The following is a 17,061-nucleotide window of genomic DNA, read 5'->3' as shown; positions in this document are numbered from 1 at the left end:
TTGTGTATATATGTATATATATATATATATATATATATATATATATATATATCCCCAGGTGATTTCTAGGAATCCTACCTTGCCCATATATGCTACATGATTGTAATGTTATGCATTGTTCTTAATAAATAAATTATTGTATTTACTATATTTTGCAGTTCGCACTCTTTTTTCTTGTTTCACAATATTTGTATGGAGTTTCTTCTTGCTTAATTTGGAGTTTAAAATAATCTGTATAATAGCTATGTGACTGGCAGTGAAAATTCTCTTAGCTTTGTTCATGTGAATCATTTAAAATATGAACCCTTATGGTTCAGGATTGAAAAATAAAATAATAGTGAAAAATATCTGTCTTCTAATACCTGAGAAGCCATGTATTACAGTGGTAAGATATGGGGTCTCTGCTACATCCTTGGCCTACGAGCAGCCCATGTCATCATTGGTATTCCGCATACTTCTCTCTTGCCATCTATGCTCCGTGGGCAAGCTGGAAACTGCACGTGCTATCAGATTTTGTACATTCATATATATATCTTTCATTAATATTGCTTCCATTGCTGTTGATAGATGATGTTTTAGCTTGGACTGTTCTGATCATTTGCCTTATCATAACTCTTATGAAGACTGGACACTGCACTACCCTTGCACCCTTTATTGTTTAGGGGTTGGACGCAGGTATGTATGTGGGGAGGTCCATCTTAAAGTGAGGGTACCCAAAGGCAACGTATCGGCTCTTTCTTGTGAAAGAGAGCCCTGTCTGCCAGCAGAACCACTGACTGGAGGAGAGCCATTGACCGACAGGACTTTTCTCCAGAATCTCTGCCAGTGATTCCTTTACAGAGGAACAACTGAGACACTTGCAGAACACTGGTTATATAGGGTAGAAAAAAAAAATACCAATCTGGTCTTCATTGCTTCCAATATCCATTTTACTGGCAGTGTCACTTCCCTCCGCCTGAAATGAATAAATATATATTGAAATGTAGGATGCTACATCTATGTGTGCTTTACCAAAACAACCTTACAAGACCATAGTCTACAGAGAGATCTTAACCCTTTCATGACCGGAGGTATTTTCAGTTTTGCGCTTTCACTTTTTGCTCCCCTTCTTCCCAGAGTCATAACTTTTTTTTTTACTTTTCTGTCAATATGGTCATGTGAGAGCTTATTTTTGCCGGACGAGTTGTACATCTGAACACCACCATTGGTTTTAACATATCGTGTACTGGAAAACAGTGAAACTGAAAAAAAAAATGCAATCCCACTGACCTGCCATTATGATTCTCCAGGCCATTATAGAGTTCAGACACACCAAACATGTCTAGGCTCTTTTTTTTTTATCTAAGTGGTGAAAAAATTCCAAACTGTGTTAAAAGTAAAAAAAATGCGCCATTTTCCAATTCCCATAGCGTCTCCATTTTTCGTGATCTCAGGTTGGGTGAGGGCTTATTTGTTGGGCGACGTTTTTAATGATACCATTCTGATTACATACGATCTTTTGATCGCCCGTTATTGCATAAGTAAGGGTATGTGCACACGTCCGGATTTCTTGCAGAAATTTCCTGAAGAAAACCGGAAATTTTCTGCAAGAAATCCGCTTTTTTTTTTGCGTGTTTTTTTCCGTTTTTTTAGCATTCTGCAAGCGTAATTAGCTTGCAGAATGCTAAAGTTTTCCAAGCGATCTGTAGCATCGCTTGGAAAACTGACTGACAAGTTGCTCACACTTGTCAAACATAGTGTTTGACAAGTGTGACCAACTTTTTACAATAGATGCAGCTTATGCAGCATCTATAGTAAAAGATAGAACGTTTAAAAATAATAAAAAAAATGGTTATACTCACCCTCTGCAGACAGCCAATCTCCTCAGCGGCGTCCGTTCCTATAGATGCCGGTGTGGTTCAGGACCTTCGATGACGTCGCGGCTTGTGATTGGTCACGTGAGTCACATGAGCGGTCACGCGACCAATCACAAGACAGCGACGTCATCACAGGTCCTGAACCACACCATCTATAGGAACGGAAGAGAGAGCATGCACCGGAGAGGCGGGAACACTTCGGGGGCCATCAGAAGGTGAGTATATCACTATTTTTTATTTTAATTCTTTTTTTTTTTACCAATTATATGGTGCCCAGTCCGTGGAGGAGAGTCTCCTCTCCTCCACCCTGGGTACCAACCGCACATAATCTGCTTACTTCCCGCATGGTGTGCACAGCCCCGTGCGGGAAGTAAGCAGATCAATGCACTCCTAGGTGTGCGGAATCCCCGCAATTCCGCATTTTTAATGAACATGTTGCTTTTTTTCCGCGATGCGATTTTTTCGCGGAAAAAAATGCAACATTTGCACAAAAAATGCGGAATACCCTGTAAATAATAGGAGGCATATGTAAGCGGTTTTTTTCGCGTTTTTATCACGTTTTTATAGCAAAAAAAGCGAAAAAAAACGCGAAAAATCCTGAACGTGTGCACATGGCCTTATTCTGGAGTTTTAACTTTTTCTCATTACGCCGTTTAGTGATCAGGTTAATCCTTTTTTCTTTATTTGATCGATTGGACAATTTTGAATGCGGCGATACCAACTATTTGTAGGTTTGATTTTTAATTTTTTTTTTTTTTTTTAAATTTTGAATGGGGTGAAACGGGGGTGAGTTGAACTTTTATTTTCTCCTTCGCCTCATTGGGGGACACAGGACCATGGGGTGTATGTGGAGCTCCCACAGACGCAGGGCCGCGGGGTACTCGGTACTGGGCCTCTCTGTCTTGGGGTCGTCACGGTGGCTAGACCCGGTCCGTGACCCTGCTAAGGGGCGTCCAATGAAAGGGGTTGGTGCATGGTGCAAGGCACGATCAATAACGAGGACACAGGGTTGCAGTCTCTTTACCTCTTTACTGAAGGCTTCGGGATCCACAATCCAGAGCACTGCTAACTGGGCTGGCTGAGACCGGCCGGTCCGAAGGCACATCCAGAGTTCCCTTTGCAGGTGGAAATCAGTGCCTACCTACTAGAGCCTGTGTGTTGTAGTACCTCCCTGCTGAGCACCACGGGATAGTCCTCACAACTGTTGTGTCTGTTCTGATGTTCTCTGTCCCCCAGATGATATGGCTAGGACGCACCCGTAAGACGGGGTAGGCCTGGAGTTATTCTGGGACCCTAGAGACGCCCCTCTCCCACAATTGCCTCCTTTGTCTTCGTTAGGTGATTTAGGTGAGATAGCCAACCTATAGTTAACTGTCCTGCCGCTGTTTGAAGTAATACGTAGAGTCTCTTACTTCCTCGGTGCTCCGGCCACCGGCTACGCGCCTCAGAAGGAAGGATGTTGCCACGGTCTTAAGGGCACGACTCCTTCTGGTTCTATCTCCTTTGTGCTGTGATCTCGCTTCTCACTTCTCCGCAATATAATCTGCTTTGTGTCCTTTCTTAGGAGCCTGCCGCTATAAGACTCAATCACGGCTCCGTAACGTTCTGTCTGTCCTAGGCCGCTGTCAGGATCCCACCCCTGACAGGTCCTCTCTTGAGCTCTCCCTAGCTACTTTCTTCCTAACTTCCTGTCCAACCCCCAGTTTTACCAGAGTGCGAGGAGTGGCCTAATAGATAGAACCACCCCCCTGGTGGCCGGAGTGTGGAGTGTAGTGTGTGTCTGCGATACCTGGTCAGGTGAACTCCTTTAGTGCAATCAGACGTAGCATCACTCCCCTTAGTGGCGGAGCGACAGTACTGCAATGACCAGGACTCTGGGGCGCTGCATATGCTGCTGCTACTAGGAGGCTGACACTAAGTGAATATAAACAAAATTAACTCCTCCTCTGCAGTGATGAGGCGACAAGCATATCCCAGGGCATTTTTAAAGGAGACAAAATGGATCCACAGACCTGGGTAAGAGCCATGACCATGCAGCAGACACACAGCCTGCATTGGCCCTTCCCTGCATTTCCTTCACACGCCCTATTGGAGGATGTTAACAGTATAAGAAGTCAGGGGGCATACTGTAGTGCATTATGTCACTCCCTAAGACATCTATGGTGTACTTCACTTCATGTACTACCTGCCCGACTGTTACCACGGGGGGACATAGTATCCCACCCTGCAGGGATTGTGATCCCGGCTGTGCTCAGGAGCCCTCTGCCGCTAACGAACCAAGGTTACCTAGTCCCCCTGAGCGGACTTCGTCCCTGTCACAGTCAGATGTTACTGGCAAAGAGATAATTTTATTTATATAGCACCAACATATTCCGCAGCGCTTTACATTATAGAGGGGATTTGTACAGACAAACAGCATAACAATAATCACAGTTCAAAACAGATACCAAGAGGAGTGAGGGCCCTGCTCGCAAGCTTACAAACTATGAGGAAAAGGGGAAACACGAGAGGTGGATGGTAACAATTGCTTTCGTTGTTCAGACCAGCCATAGTGTAAGAATCGGGTGTTCATGTAAAGCTGCATGAACCAGTTAATAGCCTAAATATGTAACAGTACAGACACAGAGGGCTAATTAAATGCATAAAGTGTATGAGAACATGATGCGAGGAACCTTATTATGGTATCCTCTATCCAGGGGCCTTCGCCAGCCTGTCTCAGAGAATTCCTTCACCTCACATTACCCCTTAAGTGTTCCGCTCTCCCTAAACCTACAATAGGCGAGAACGAGGAGTGTCGCCTCCACGTACCGACTCCTGCACAGTTATTTGTTATGGACATGCCTGTGATCTTCCAGGGTGAAGGATGCCTTCAGGGTACCGCTCTCCCTATACCAGCAACAGATGGGAACGTGGAGTGTCGCCTCCACGTACCCCCCCCCCCTCTGTACTCAGGATCATACCGCCCTTTTTCCCCGGTGCTGGACCAGCAGCCTCGAACCAACCCATCCTCGGACAGTTAACCCCTTGGATGTCCAGAGGCATTTACTGTGTCCGTGTGGCCCCCCTCCCCGTCACCCAGATAAACAGTGGTGATGGCAGGAAGACGGATGGTTCTTTTCCCCTCCTCTGACCTCGGAGTGGGTAGATGGAAGGCTAGGACATAGTTTGCCGGCACAGAGAGGAACTGGACAAACGCATCGCAAGTCATAAGCCAATAAAGGCAAGATACTCCTTTCCCCTGATTGCGGAAGGAATGGGAAGAATCCCCTCCAATGGATCAGCTTGGCTTCCGCTTGGTCTTGAAAACCCTTCTGTTCTTACCAGATGATTCCTCAATTAAAGACCCACTGACCGACAGAGAACCTGGCCCTTTCGTTTTTGTTTTTCTCTCGAGGTTTTGGGTGTGGCACTCTCCCCCTCTTTGCCATGGTGTGAATATCTAAAGTTTTGGTCTCTTGGGCTGATACCCTAAGCAGGACCATACAGGACAGTGACCTTCCTCTGGAAGCAGCAGAACTAGCCAAGCACATCTCCTCGGCCGGGGAATATTTGTGGCATGCATCCCTAGACGCGGCTAACTGTGCTGCACTTACAGCTGCAAATACCATCACCATCTTATGGGCACTGTGGCTCATGGAATGGTGAGCAGACTGTGTAGAAAAAAAGTCCTTGAGGTCTCTGCCCTACCAGAGCAGGCGTTTATTTGGTAAGAAGCTGGATCATCTTATCTATGTCGCCACAGGACGAAACAGTAAATTTTCTCCCCGGCACCTCCATCACCTCCTGGCGAGTCGTCCCATCCAAATACAGTAAATTTCCTGCCCAGCAAAGACTAGGCATCCTTTCCGTCGTCAACAACAGACAAGTTTCTGGCACTTTCATAGCAATTCCAGCTGGGCCAAAGCAATCACCTTTGCCAGCTCGGGGCATTTCCCTCATTGGGACTGGAGTACCCAGGTCCCGTTTAAAATCAGCCAATCATGAAAGGGCCGAACCAAGCAAACTAGATCTAAGGGACACAAGTCCCACAGATTTTCAGCCCAATGACTCACTGTCTTAGGTTAGACGGACATCTACTCCTACTTCGACTTATTTGCCTCTCCGTTGTCCATGACAAATGGTCAGAGACCCGGTATCTTTTGGATACAAGATAGAGTTTTCTTTCGACCTCCAGAACGGTTCTTCCCTTCTTGTCCCCCCCCCCCCCAAAAAAAAAAACAGTGGCGCAGGCTCGGCCTTTCTACAGCGCCATCGCTTTGTTATGCCAAGATGGGGTCGTTATTCTGGTACCAGAAAGCAAGAGGTTTCTAGGGGTTCTACTTGATCTTAATAATAATAATAATAATAATTTTTACTTATATAGCTCCAACATATTCTGCAGCACTTTACAATTAAGCGGGGACATGTACAGACAATAAATTCAATACAAGTTAAGACAATTTAAACAGTGACATTAGGAGTGAGGTCCCTGCTCGCAAGCTTACAATATACAAGGAAATGGGGATCTTGGCCGTGATCCTGCATAAGGACGGAAAGTACAGCCCTCCTGGACCTGAAGTTACTTAAGTTAGTCAGGATCCGGCACTTCAGGATGGAATCCCCCCACTCTGTCATCACTTCCAAAGGTTCCTGCGCTTCACCGTCCGAGAGGAACATTTCCAGTCTACGGCTTTGCCCTTCGGCCTCGCCACCGCTCCCAGGCCATTGTCATGGTGGTCATCATGTCCATTCTGCACTCTTGGGGCATAGTCGTTCTGCCATACCTAGATGACCTCCTGATCAAGGGGCAGTCTTTCCAAGACTACATGGAGGCGTCCGCATCTATTCGGACACATTTTCACACCTGGGCTGGCTGATAAACTTAAATCTTCCCCGGTCCCGACTCAGCAGATATCCTCCCAAGGGTTGGTAATTTTCCCTAGAAATAAGGTCAGAGCCCTTCAGCAGGGGGCCTGGGCACTTTGTCGCCCATTTCCTCACTTTTGGCCTGGGACCAGAATTCATTCTCTCTTGACCGTCTAAGCTGCTTGTCTCAGCAGGTCAAGCGGGAGCTCAGTTGGTGGACTTTACAGTCTTCCCTCACCCAGGGGAAAATCTTTTCCTCCCAGTACAATAGCTGATGGTCACCACCAACGCCAGCCCTCTGGAGGGGGCTGTCTTTCATCATCACGTGGCCCAGGGGCGCTGGTCTCCTCGGGAGTCGCTTATTCTGATCAATGTCTTAGAGATCCGGGCGACTGTTGTTACCCCGGCAGTTCCATCACCTCCTGGCAAGTCGTCCCATCCAAATACAGTCGGACAATGCCACAGCTGTAGCGTATATCATCTCAGAGGTTCACATTCTGGGCGTGGAATACTGGGCGGCAGACTTCATCAGCCGTCAGGGTCTGGCCTTGGGAGAGTGGGAGAGTGGTCACTTCATCCGGAGGTATTCCAACAGATTTGTAAGTTATTTCCAAGGGTTATCAGGAAGATCAAGGCGGAAGGGATTCCGGTGATCCTTGTAGCTCTGGACTGGCCTCGCAGGGCGTGGTACGTGGAGTTAGTATAGCTCATGGTGAACACTCCCAGGTGGCTACTAAATCGACCAGACTTTCTCTCCCATGGCCTGTTTTGCCACCAGAACTCTGAGGCCCTGTGCTTAAAAGCCTGGCCATTGAATACTGGGTCCTAACTCAAGTTGAGTTCTCCCGAGAAGTGGTTCCACTATGTTTAGTGCTTGGAAACCTGCATCAGGGCACATTTATCACCACACGTGGAAAGTATTTTTTCGCATGGTAAAGGGAACGCCTGCATTCTCCTCTTGCCTTTGCCGTTCTATTTTAAAGTTCCTTCAGACCGGGCTGGACTTAGGCCTAGCGCTTAGTTTCCTCAAAGGACAGATCTCTGCCTTATCAGTTTTGTTTCAGTGCTGGATTGCTTCTAAGCTGCAGGTGCAGACTTCATTCAGGGGGTCTCCCACATGGTATTCCCCTACAGAGGGCCACTGGATGCCTGGGGCCTTAACTTGGTCCTTGGCGTTCCGCATGAAGTTCCGTTTGAGCCGCTGCAGGACATTTCTCTGACTCCCCTTTCCTAGAGGGTTGCCTTCCTGGTTGCGGTGACTTCCATCAGATGGGTATCTGAGCTAGCCGCTCTTTCCTGTCTCCAACATCCCTGTCATTTTTTACCCAAGGTGGTCAATTCCTTCCACAAAACGAGAACATTGTCCTGTCATCGTTTTGCAGCCACCAATACGCCGTTTTAAGAGTTTTCTCCATGTTCTAGATCTCGTGAGGGCTCTCAGAAGATACATCTTCCACACGGCGTCCTTCCGCAAGACGGAAGCCTTTTTCGCTCTTCCTGTGGGTCACCGCAAGGGACTAGCCACTTCCAAGTCCACAATAACCAGGCGGATTCGCTCAGCTATTCAGGAGTCTTAAAAGGTCAGAAGCAAGCCTATCCCAGTGGGGATTAAGACACACTCCACTCGTTCGGTGGGTGCTGGGCCATTCGGCTCCAGGCGTCGGCATAACAGGTTGCAGGGCTGCGACTTGGTCCAGTCGGCACACCTTCTCAAAGCACTACAACTTTCACACTCAGGCAGATGCCAGCCTGGGAAGACTGATCTTTCAGACGGCAGTTTCGCATCTCTAGGCAGCTGGTGCGTGAGGTTTTGTCTGTCCGGTCGTTTCCCCACCCAGGGACTGCTTTAGGACGTCCTATAGTTCTGTGTCCACCAATGAGGCGAAGGAGAAACAGGGATTTTTGTGTATTCACCGTAAAATCCTTTTCTCCTAGCCACTCCTTGGGGGACACAGTACCCACCCTTTTGGCTTGATGGCTATGTTTTTTCTTTGGTTTGACATGTTGTACCCATATTTAATGGGTCTGATCTCCTACTGCTTTGTCACTGAACTGGGTTTGGCTAGAGCCAGTGGTAGGTGTATACTGCAGAGGAGGAGGAACTACTTTTGTTGTATTCACTTAGTGTCAGCCTCCTAGTAGCAGCAGCATACACTCCATGGTCCTGTATCCCCCAATGAGTGGCCTGGAGAAAATTATTTTACGCGAGTACACAAAAATCCCTGTTTTTTTACATTTTTAAAAACATCTCTTTCCACTTTTGGCATGCTTCAATAGTCTCCATGGGAGACTAGAAGCTGCTGTAACCCGATCGGCTCTGTTACATACAGGTGATTATCAGATCACCTGTATGTAGCAGAATACCTCACTTGCTATGAGTGCCGACAACCGGGCGGCGCTCATAGGAATCTGGCAGTGACAACCATATAGAGGTCTCCAGGAGACTCCTGGTTGTCATGCCAACCTATCGGTGACCCACGATCACGTGACGGGGATCACCGAGGGGCGTATTTCTGGCGCAATTGCCGTAAGTGCATATTAAATTGACAGCGACATTTAATGGGCTCATAGCCGCTGGTAGATCACGATTCCACCCGCGGCTGTTCCAGGCACATTGTCAGCTGTTCATAACAGCTGACATGTGCCGGGAAAGATGTGGGCTCACCACCATAGCCCACATCAAAGGGAGGGGTGTCAGACATCGACTTACTATCACACCAGATGTCAGAAAGGGGTTAAAGACATGTTATTCCTCTAAGTTTTGTAAGACTAAAAACTTACCACTTCTAACGCGCCATCAGAAGAATCATCTACTAGAGGATCCATGGTGTCCTGATCCAGGTCAGACAAATGTAAAGTGCCTGAAAAAGTTTTGCATTAACTGCATTTTAGAGCAATTATACCAACACAAATGAATCACTCTACAAACATCTTATGCAATCATAGAAAGCTGCTAATCAGTGGTGTAAGCGGAGTTATACACGGCTCAGCATTCAGAGAACTGCTAGATCTGCAGAGAAATCAGTGACTATCAAAATTACAACATGCAACCAAGAAGTAACGCATCAGAGGAATCAGGGTCTCTGTCCCTACATTATGCTGCTCTCGGATTACATAGCATCTGCTAATGTATCCTCTTTACTAGTCTACAGACCTAATGCATTGTCCAGAAGAACATACATGCAATGTGTTATTTTTGACTTTTTAATCACAAATTTTTTTAATGGAACGCATACCCACCTGCGGTTTGTGTATTAGAATTGCTAGGAGTTAGCAGGGCTGAAACACCTGGCAGTTTTAAATCAGAGAAAGACAGACTTTCTGCCACACCTCTTTTTTGCTTATTTTCCCTTTTAATTTCTTCATCTTTTGACAATTTAACCTTTAAATATCAAAGAAAAAAAAAAGTGAAAAATGGAGCACTTCCTTAAATATAGAGCTGTGAGATCCATGCAGCTGCATTTTGTTGTGCGATACGAATATACAACAGGTCTAATCCCCACATTTGGAAATGGCTCTTTTGCAATTTCTTTAAAAAAAAAAAAAAAATTATGTAATTCTTGCGGCAAAAACTATACGGTCCTCAGCTTGTTAGGTCTGCTTAAAAATACAAACACAAACCTTATTCAGATAGATGTATACAGAGGTGTTTTAGTGAATCCATCCTAAAGTTTGGAACGCGCACTTTGCAGATTTGCTTTTGTAAAAATCTGAGCAGATTGTGCCTCTTTTGGCAGAAAACGCAGTTGAAAATCCGCACGGTTTCGATGGGGATTTTCATGCGGTTTTCTCTGCGGATCTGCAAGCTAAATAAAGATATATTATTTAGCAAAAAAAAAGAAAGAATTGTTTTTTCACTTCCTTGTCCAGAAATTTTAAGGATGGAGGCAACATGAAGATCACTGTGTCCCTCTGCTAGTAAAGCCAGAATTGAGCCCTTATTTTCCACACGCAAGACCTTTCTTTTAAATTCATTTGGCATAGTTAAAAGTTATTTTTTCATTCAAATTACTTTTTTATACTTTCCCTTGTTAAATAAGATAGGGTTCAGGTGATCGCCTAATCAGAAGCACATTAAGTAGAATGAGGAATACGCTGGTTGGAATTCAAATGACACTGGAATGGAACGGCTGTCAGACATGTAGAGATGGGGAGTTTTAGAAAACTGTGCAGTGGTCTCTTAATTTTTGCCTGAGCTGTATATGTGTGTGTCAGCCATATACCATGTTCAAATATAATGTTTATGCACAAAAAACAAGTGTGTGTGTGTGTGTGTGTGTGTGTGTGTGTGTGTGTGTGTGTGTGTGTGTGTGTGTGTGTGTGTGTGTGTGTGTGTGTGTGTGTGTGTGTATATATATATATATATATATATATATATATATATATATATATATATATATATATATACACACACACACATACACATACATATATATATTTACATACATATATATATATATATATATATACACACACACATATGTACACATATACATACTATATATCGCAGTATCTGTATTTTTCAAAAAGAACAAAAAAAAAAAAAAAAATTGTGTGGGCTCCCACATAATTTCCATAACCAGCAGAGGGAAAGCAGACTGATGAGGGCTGATGTTAATATTCTGGGAAGGAGCCAATAGCCATAACAGACACCCGCAGACAGGCAGGCAAAGACACCTGCACACACACAGACAGAGGCATGCACGCACATATTCTCAGCTCACACAGTCTCCGCCCACACAGTCAGATTCTGGTACTTTTCCCTCTGCCTTCAAACATGCCACCATCACACCCATCCTCAAAAAAACTAACCTTGACCCAACTGCTATGCCCAGCTATCAACCCATATCACTGCTCCCATTTGCTTCCAAACTCCTTGAGCAGCATGTCCATGCTCAACTTTCCTCCCACCTCTCATCTAACTCTCTCCTTGACAACCTCCAATCTGGCTTCTGCCCCCACCACTCTACCGAAACTGCCCTGACCAAAATTACTAATGACTTACTCACAGCAAAAGCTAACAGACAGTTCTCCATCCTACTCCTTCTCGACCTGTCCTCTGCCTTCGACACAGTTGACCACTGCCTACTGCTACAGCTTCTTTCTTCCCTTGGCATCAAAGACCTTGCCCTATCCTGGATTGCCTCATACCTTTCCAACCGCACATTTAGCGTTTCCCACACTACCTCCTCATCCTGCCATCTCTCTGTTGGAGTCCCTCAAGGGTCTGTTCTGGGGCCCTTACTTTTTTCCCCATATACTCTTGGCCTAGGACAACTCAAAGTCCCATGGCTTCCAGTACCACTTGTATGCGGACGACATTCAGATCCACCTCTCTCTCCCAGATGTCACCTCTCTGCTGTCCAGAATCCTGGAGTGTCTATCAGCCATATCCTCCTTCACCTCTCGCTTCCTAAAACTCAATGTAGACAAAACCGAACTCATCTTTCCTCCATCTCACGTACCTCCCATACCCATCTCTTATGGTAAACTGCATCGCACTCTCTCCTTCACCTGAAATCCGCTGCCTCGGAGTAACTCTCGATTCAGCCCTGTCCTACAAACCACACGTCCAAACTCGTGCCGCCTCCAACTCAAAAATATTTCCAGAATCAGTCCCTCCCTCAGCCCTCAATCTACTAAAACTCTTGTGCATGCCCTCATCATCTCCCGCCTCCATTACTGCAACACCCTCCTCTGTGGCCTCCCCGTTACCTCTCTTGCACCACTCCAGTCTGTCCTCAACTCTGCTGCCCGGCTAATCCACCTCTCTCCTTGCTACTGCCCTGTTTCTCCCATTTGCAAATCCCTCCACTGGCTCCCAATTCCGCAATGTATTCAGTTCAAACTACTAACACTGACCTACCAAGCCACCCACAACTTGTCCCCTTCCCTATATCTCTGAAGTAATCTCCCAATATCTTCCCTCACGTAATCTTCGATCCTCACAAGACCTCCTACTCTCCTGCACACTTTTTCGTTCCTCACACAACCACCTCCAAGATTTCTCCCTAATATCCCCCATCCTCTAGAATTCCACGCCTCAACACATCCGATTATCCACCACCCTCGGATCCTTCAGAAGGAACCTGAAAACTCATCTCTTCAGGAAAGCTTACAGCCTGCAACAATCATTCTGACACCTCACCACTAGTGATGAGCGAGTATACTTGTTGCTCGGGTTTTCCCCGAGCACGCTAGGGTGGTCTCTGAGTATTTGTTAGTGTTCGGAGATTTAGTTTTCCTCGCGGCAGCTGAATGATTTACAGCTACTAGCCAGCCTAAGTACATGTAGGGGTTGCCTGGTTGCTAGGGAATCCTCACATGTAAACAAGCTGTCTAGTAGCTGTAAATCATTCAGCTGTGGCAATGAAAACTAAATCTCCTAACACTAACAAATACTCGGAGGTCACCCGAGCAACGAGTACACTCATCACTACTCACCACCACTCGAGCTGAGGCCTCACCACCACTGGAGCTGCTGCACCCCCGACCTTCTGTCTCTTCCCCATTAACCAGTAGAATGTAAGTCTGCAAGGACAGGATCCTCTCCCCTCTGTACCAGCCGGTCATCGTAAATTTGTTTACTGTAAACGATATCTATAACTTGTTATGTAACCCCTTCTCATGTACAGCACCATGGAATTAATGGTGCTATATAAATAAATAACAATAAATAGGAGAAGCTGGGGCAGGAGCCTACACCTCACATAGGAGATGCTGAAGCATATACATCACAGAAGTTGGTGCTGGAACAAATGGTGCGGAAAATATTCAGACCTCTTTAAATTTTTCACACTTTCATTGCAGCCATTTGGTAACTTCAAAAAAGTTCGATTTTTTTCTCATTAATGTACACTCTGCACCCCATCTTGACTAAAAAAAAAAAAAAGAAAAAAGCAGAAATGTAGAAATATTTTCAAATTTATTAAAAAAGAATAACAAATATCACATGGTTATAAATATCCAGACTGTTTGCTTAGACACTCATATTTAAGTCACATGCTGTCCATTTCCTTGTGATCCTCCTTGAGATGGTTCTACTTCTTATTGGAGTCGACCTGTGTTTAATTAAACTGATAGGACTTGATTTGTTAAGGCACCTGTCTATGTAAGACCTCACAGATCACAGTCCATGTCAGACCAAATGAGAATCATGAGGTCAAAGAAACTGGCCAAGGAGCTCAGACAGAATTGTGGCAAGGCACAGATCTGGCCAAGGTTACCGAAGAATTTCTGCAGTACTCAAGGTTCCTAAGAGCACAATGGCCTCCATAATCCTTAAATTAAAGACGTTTGGGACCACCAGAAGTCTTCCTAGACCTGGCTGTCCAGCCAATCTGAGCAATCTTGGGAGAAGAGCCTTGGTGCGAGAGGTAAAGGCGAACCCCAAGATCACTGTGGCTAAGCGCCACAGATGCAGTAGGGAGATGGGAGAAAGTTCCACAAAGTCAACTAGCACTGCAGCCCTCCACCAGTTGGGCTTTTAGGACTCCCAGACTATGAGAAATAAGGTTCTCAGGTTTGATGAAAAGAAGATATAACTTTTTGGTGATAATTCTAAGCGGTATGTGTGGAGAAAACCAGGCACTGCTCATCATCTGTCCAATACGATCCTAACAGTGAGACTTGGTGGTGGCAGCATCATGCTATGGGGGTGTTTTTCAGCTGCAGGGACAGGATGACTGGTTACCATTGAAGGAAACATGAATGAGGCCAAGTACAGAGATATCCTGGATGAAAATCTCTTCCAGAGTGCTCTGGACCTCAGACTTGGCCGAAGGTTCACCTTCCAACAAGACAATGACCCTAAGCACACAGCTAAACAAAGCAGTAGCTTCAGAACAACTCTGTGACCATTCTTGACTAGCCCAGCCAGAACCCTGACCTAAACACAATTTAGCATCTCTGGAGAGACCTCAAAATGGCTGTCCACGACCAACGTTCACCATTCAACCTGACGGAACTGGAGAGGATCTGCAAGGAAGAATGGCAGAGGAACCCCAAATCCAGGTGTGAAAAACTTGTTGCATCAGTCCCAAGATGATTCATGGCTGTACTAGCTCAAAAAGGTGCTTCTGCTCAATACTGAGCAAAGGCTCTGAATACTTATGACCATGTGATATATCAGTTTTTCTTTTTTAATAAATTTGCAAAAATGTCTACCTTGCTGTTTTTTTCAGTCAAGATGGGGTGCAGAGTGTACATTAAATGAGAAAAAAAAAAAAACTTTCTTGAATTTACCAAATGGCTGCAATGAAACAAAGAGTGAAAATTTTAAAGGGGTCTGAATACTCTCTATACCCACTGTACATCACAGGAAACCAAAGGGATGCAGAATGAACATTACAGGAGACACTGGGGATGCGGTTACTGCCATCATCTGTGTGAACGGCACGCATTGCAAACAAATTCCACCCACTGAGTATACACAGAAGCTGGCACTGGCCAGTGTCAGGATGTAATTCTTCAATGCATTCAGTAATGAATGCTGCATGCCTGTGCTTACAGTGCAAGAAGAGATTTAAAGGGCTGGCAGCCGGCAAAACTTGGTTGTCGCACCTGGGAATCTGCCAGCGAATGGGAAGTTCCCTACCCCTGCACTATATGGTAGGACATTGTACATAAGGACAATTTGCTTCAATGAATCTAAAATAAAAAGTTTGTAAAGAAAATACATGTAATAGAAGCTGATATATTGTCATCATTAGTATTAATATTACCCAAAAGATAAAAAAAACAAAAAAAAACAGAACATACCGTCTTTGGGGGCTTTTTTTCATCCTCAGAACTGTACGAAGACAAAGGAAGTACTGAAAGAATTAAAACAAAGTAAGTACTGAGTATACAAACACTTCTCACTTCAGTTTGTGGACAAGGCTTAGATGGGCTAATTTGTTTACTTCTTGCACAAAGGCAACAAATTAAAAAGATTTCATAGTTTTTTTTTTTTTTTTTTTTTTTTTTTTTTTATATATAGCTAATATAAAAGTGTCCATCCAACTTCCTAGTCAAGCATTACAATTTAACAGAGTACGGAAATCTTGCATTAACCCTCATAAAATTTTAAAGGGAACCCGTCAGGTCAAAAAATTATATTAAGAGAAAGATGTGGGGTTAATAGAATACTAACCAAAAGCCTGGCTAGCAGAAGGAAATTAAGTGGCGGGGTTTGCTTACAGATGGCACTCACTGTGTATTGAGCAATGACTGTAGCCACTCTAGATTCGCCTCTACAACTGAAAGCCGGCAGCTCAAGTGTAGAGATGAGCGGTGTTCGAGTCGAACTGTTCGCCAATTTCAAATTCGAGCTGTTTTGGGCGGTGTTTGAGTCGTTCGACGAACCCGAACAATTTGCTTAAAATTCGGCTGTTCAAGTTTCTGTTCGATAACTGTTCGTTCACCAAAAGCCTAGCTTGATTTGCACATTAAAACTGTTTATCATTGTTAATGGACTGTTTCAGTGTATAGTGGGCAGGGGGGGGCGAGGGATAGCTCTGTGCTGAAATAACACCGATCTCCATTTTTTTTTTTTTTCTTTCCCGCATTTACAGAGGGGCGGTGCAGTCTCTCAGCCCATCAGCAGTGCACACACACACAGCAATGTGCATGTGATGCACACAAGCAAGGGCATGTGTCATTGGCTGTGTATGTCACATGTCCTTGCCCTATAAGGACCAGCCATTTGCCCCGTCGCCACCATTTCCTCACTGCTGCAGCTTAGTGTTAGACGGCACCGCTGTTGCTGTGGGTGCTATACAGACAAAGTGTTTTTTTGGAGCGAATTGTCAGAGAGATAGGTTTAGGGAGTCGGGAGGAGTCGGGACTAGTTGTAATATCAGCCCTTTTCAGGGTAGGTTACAGCAGTTCATAGCACTGTTTGCCAGGCAGGTCTGAGCCAGTGATGTGCAAGTGTTTGTCACAGCATTTGGTGTAATCTAGCTCAGCCAATCCTTTTGGGCTAGTAGCATTGTCTGATAGTTATCTGAGTAGTGCAAAAAAAGACTTAATAAAATTATTATTTTATTAGAATTCATACATATAAAAAACTAAATTTGATCAAATAAAGCTGATATACAGAAACACAAATGTAATGGTAAAATTAGACGCCACCCAAACAACATACATTAATAACATTAATAATCCTCCACAATGGTATAAAATAAACCAGCACTAATTTCCACAAAAATAGGACAATATATAAAAATAAATTGAGCAGAAAATGAAATAAATATTAATTTAAAAAAAAAACAAAATACGTGTAAAAAAGTATATATATATATGATGTGCATATAATCAAAGTGCAATGTGCTATATAAAGTGCCAAAGTATTCACACCTGGGCCTATAATACACAGGCC

At 44.7% G+C, this 17,061-nt stretch overlaps 1 protein-coding gene across 1 annotated transcript in view; it reads right to left on the bottom strand.

Moving 5' to 3' along the window:
- Nucleotides 1-17,061, bottom strand: part of SYCP2L (synaptonemal complex protein 2 like) — a 221,342-nt gene that overhangs the window by 34,430 nt on the left and 169,851 nt on the right. Inside the window, exons 24-27 of the mRNA XM_077269880.1 lie at nucleotides 15,462-15,514; nucleotides 9,942-10,083; nucleotides 9,483-9,562; nucleotides 898-955 (exon numbers count right to left, since the gene is read on the bottom strand). Of these exons, the coding sequence (XP_077125995.1) occupies nucleotides 898-955; nucleotides 9,483-9,562; nucleotides 9,942-10,083; nucleotides 15,462-15,514 (333 nt within the window). The remainder of the gene's footprint in view (nucleotides 1-897; nucleotides 956-9,482; nucleotides 9,563-9,941; nucleotides 10,084-15,461; nucleotides 15,515-17,061) is intronic.

The sequence above is a fragment of the Ranitomeya variabilis genome, chromosome 6 (genome assembly GCF_051348905.1).
Source record: "Ranitomeya variabilis isolate aRanVar5 chromosome 6, aRanVar5.hap1, whole genome shotgun sequence".
Classification (NCBI taxonomy): domain Eukaryota; kingdom Metazoa; phylum Chordata; class Amphibia; order Anura; family Dendrobatidae; genus Ranitomeya; species Ranitomeya variabilis.
Note: the sequence above shows the minus strand (reverse complement) of the source record. Positions and strands in the feature narration are given on the sequence as shown.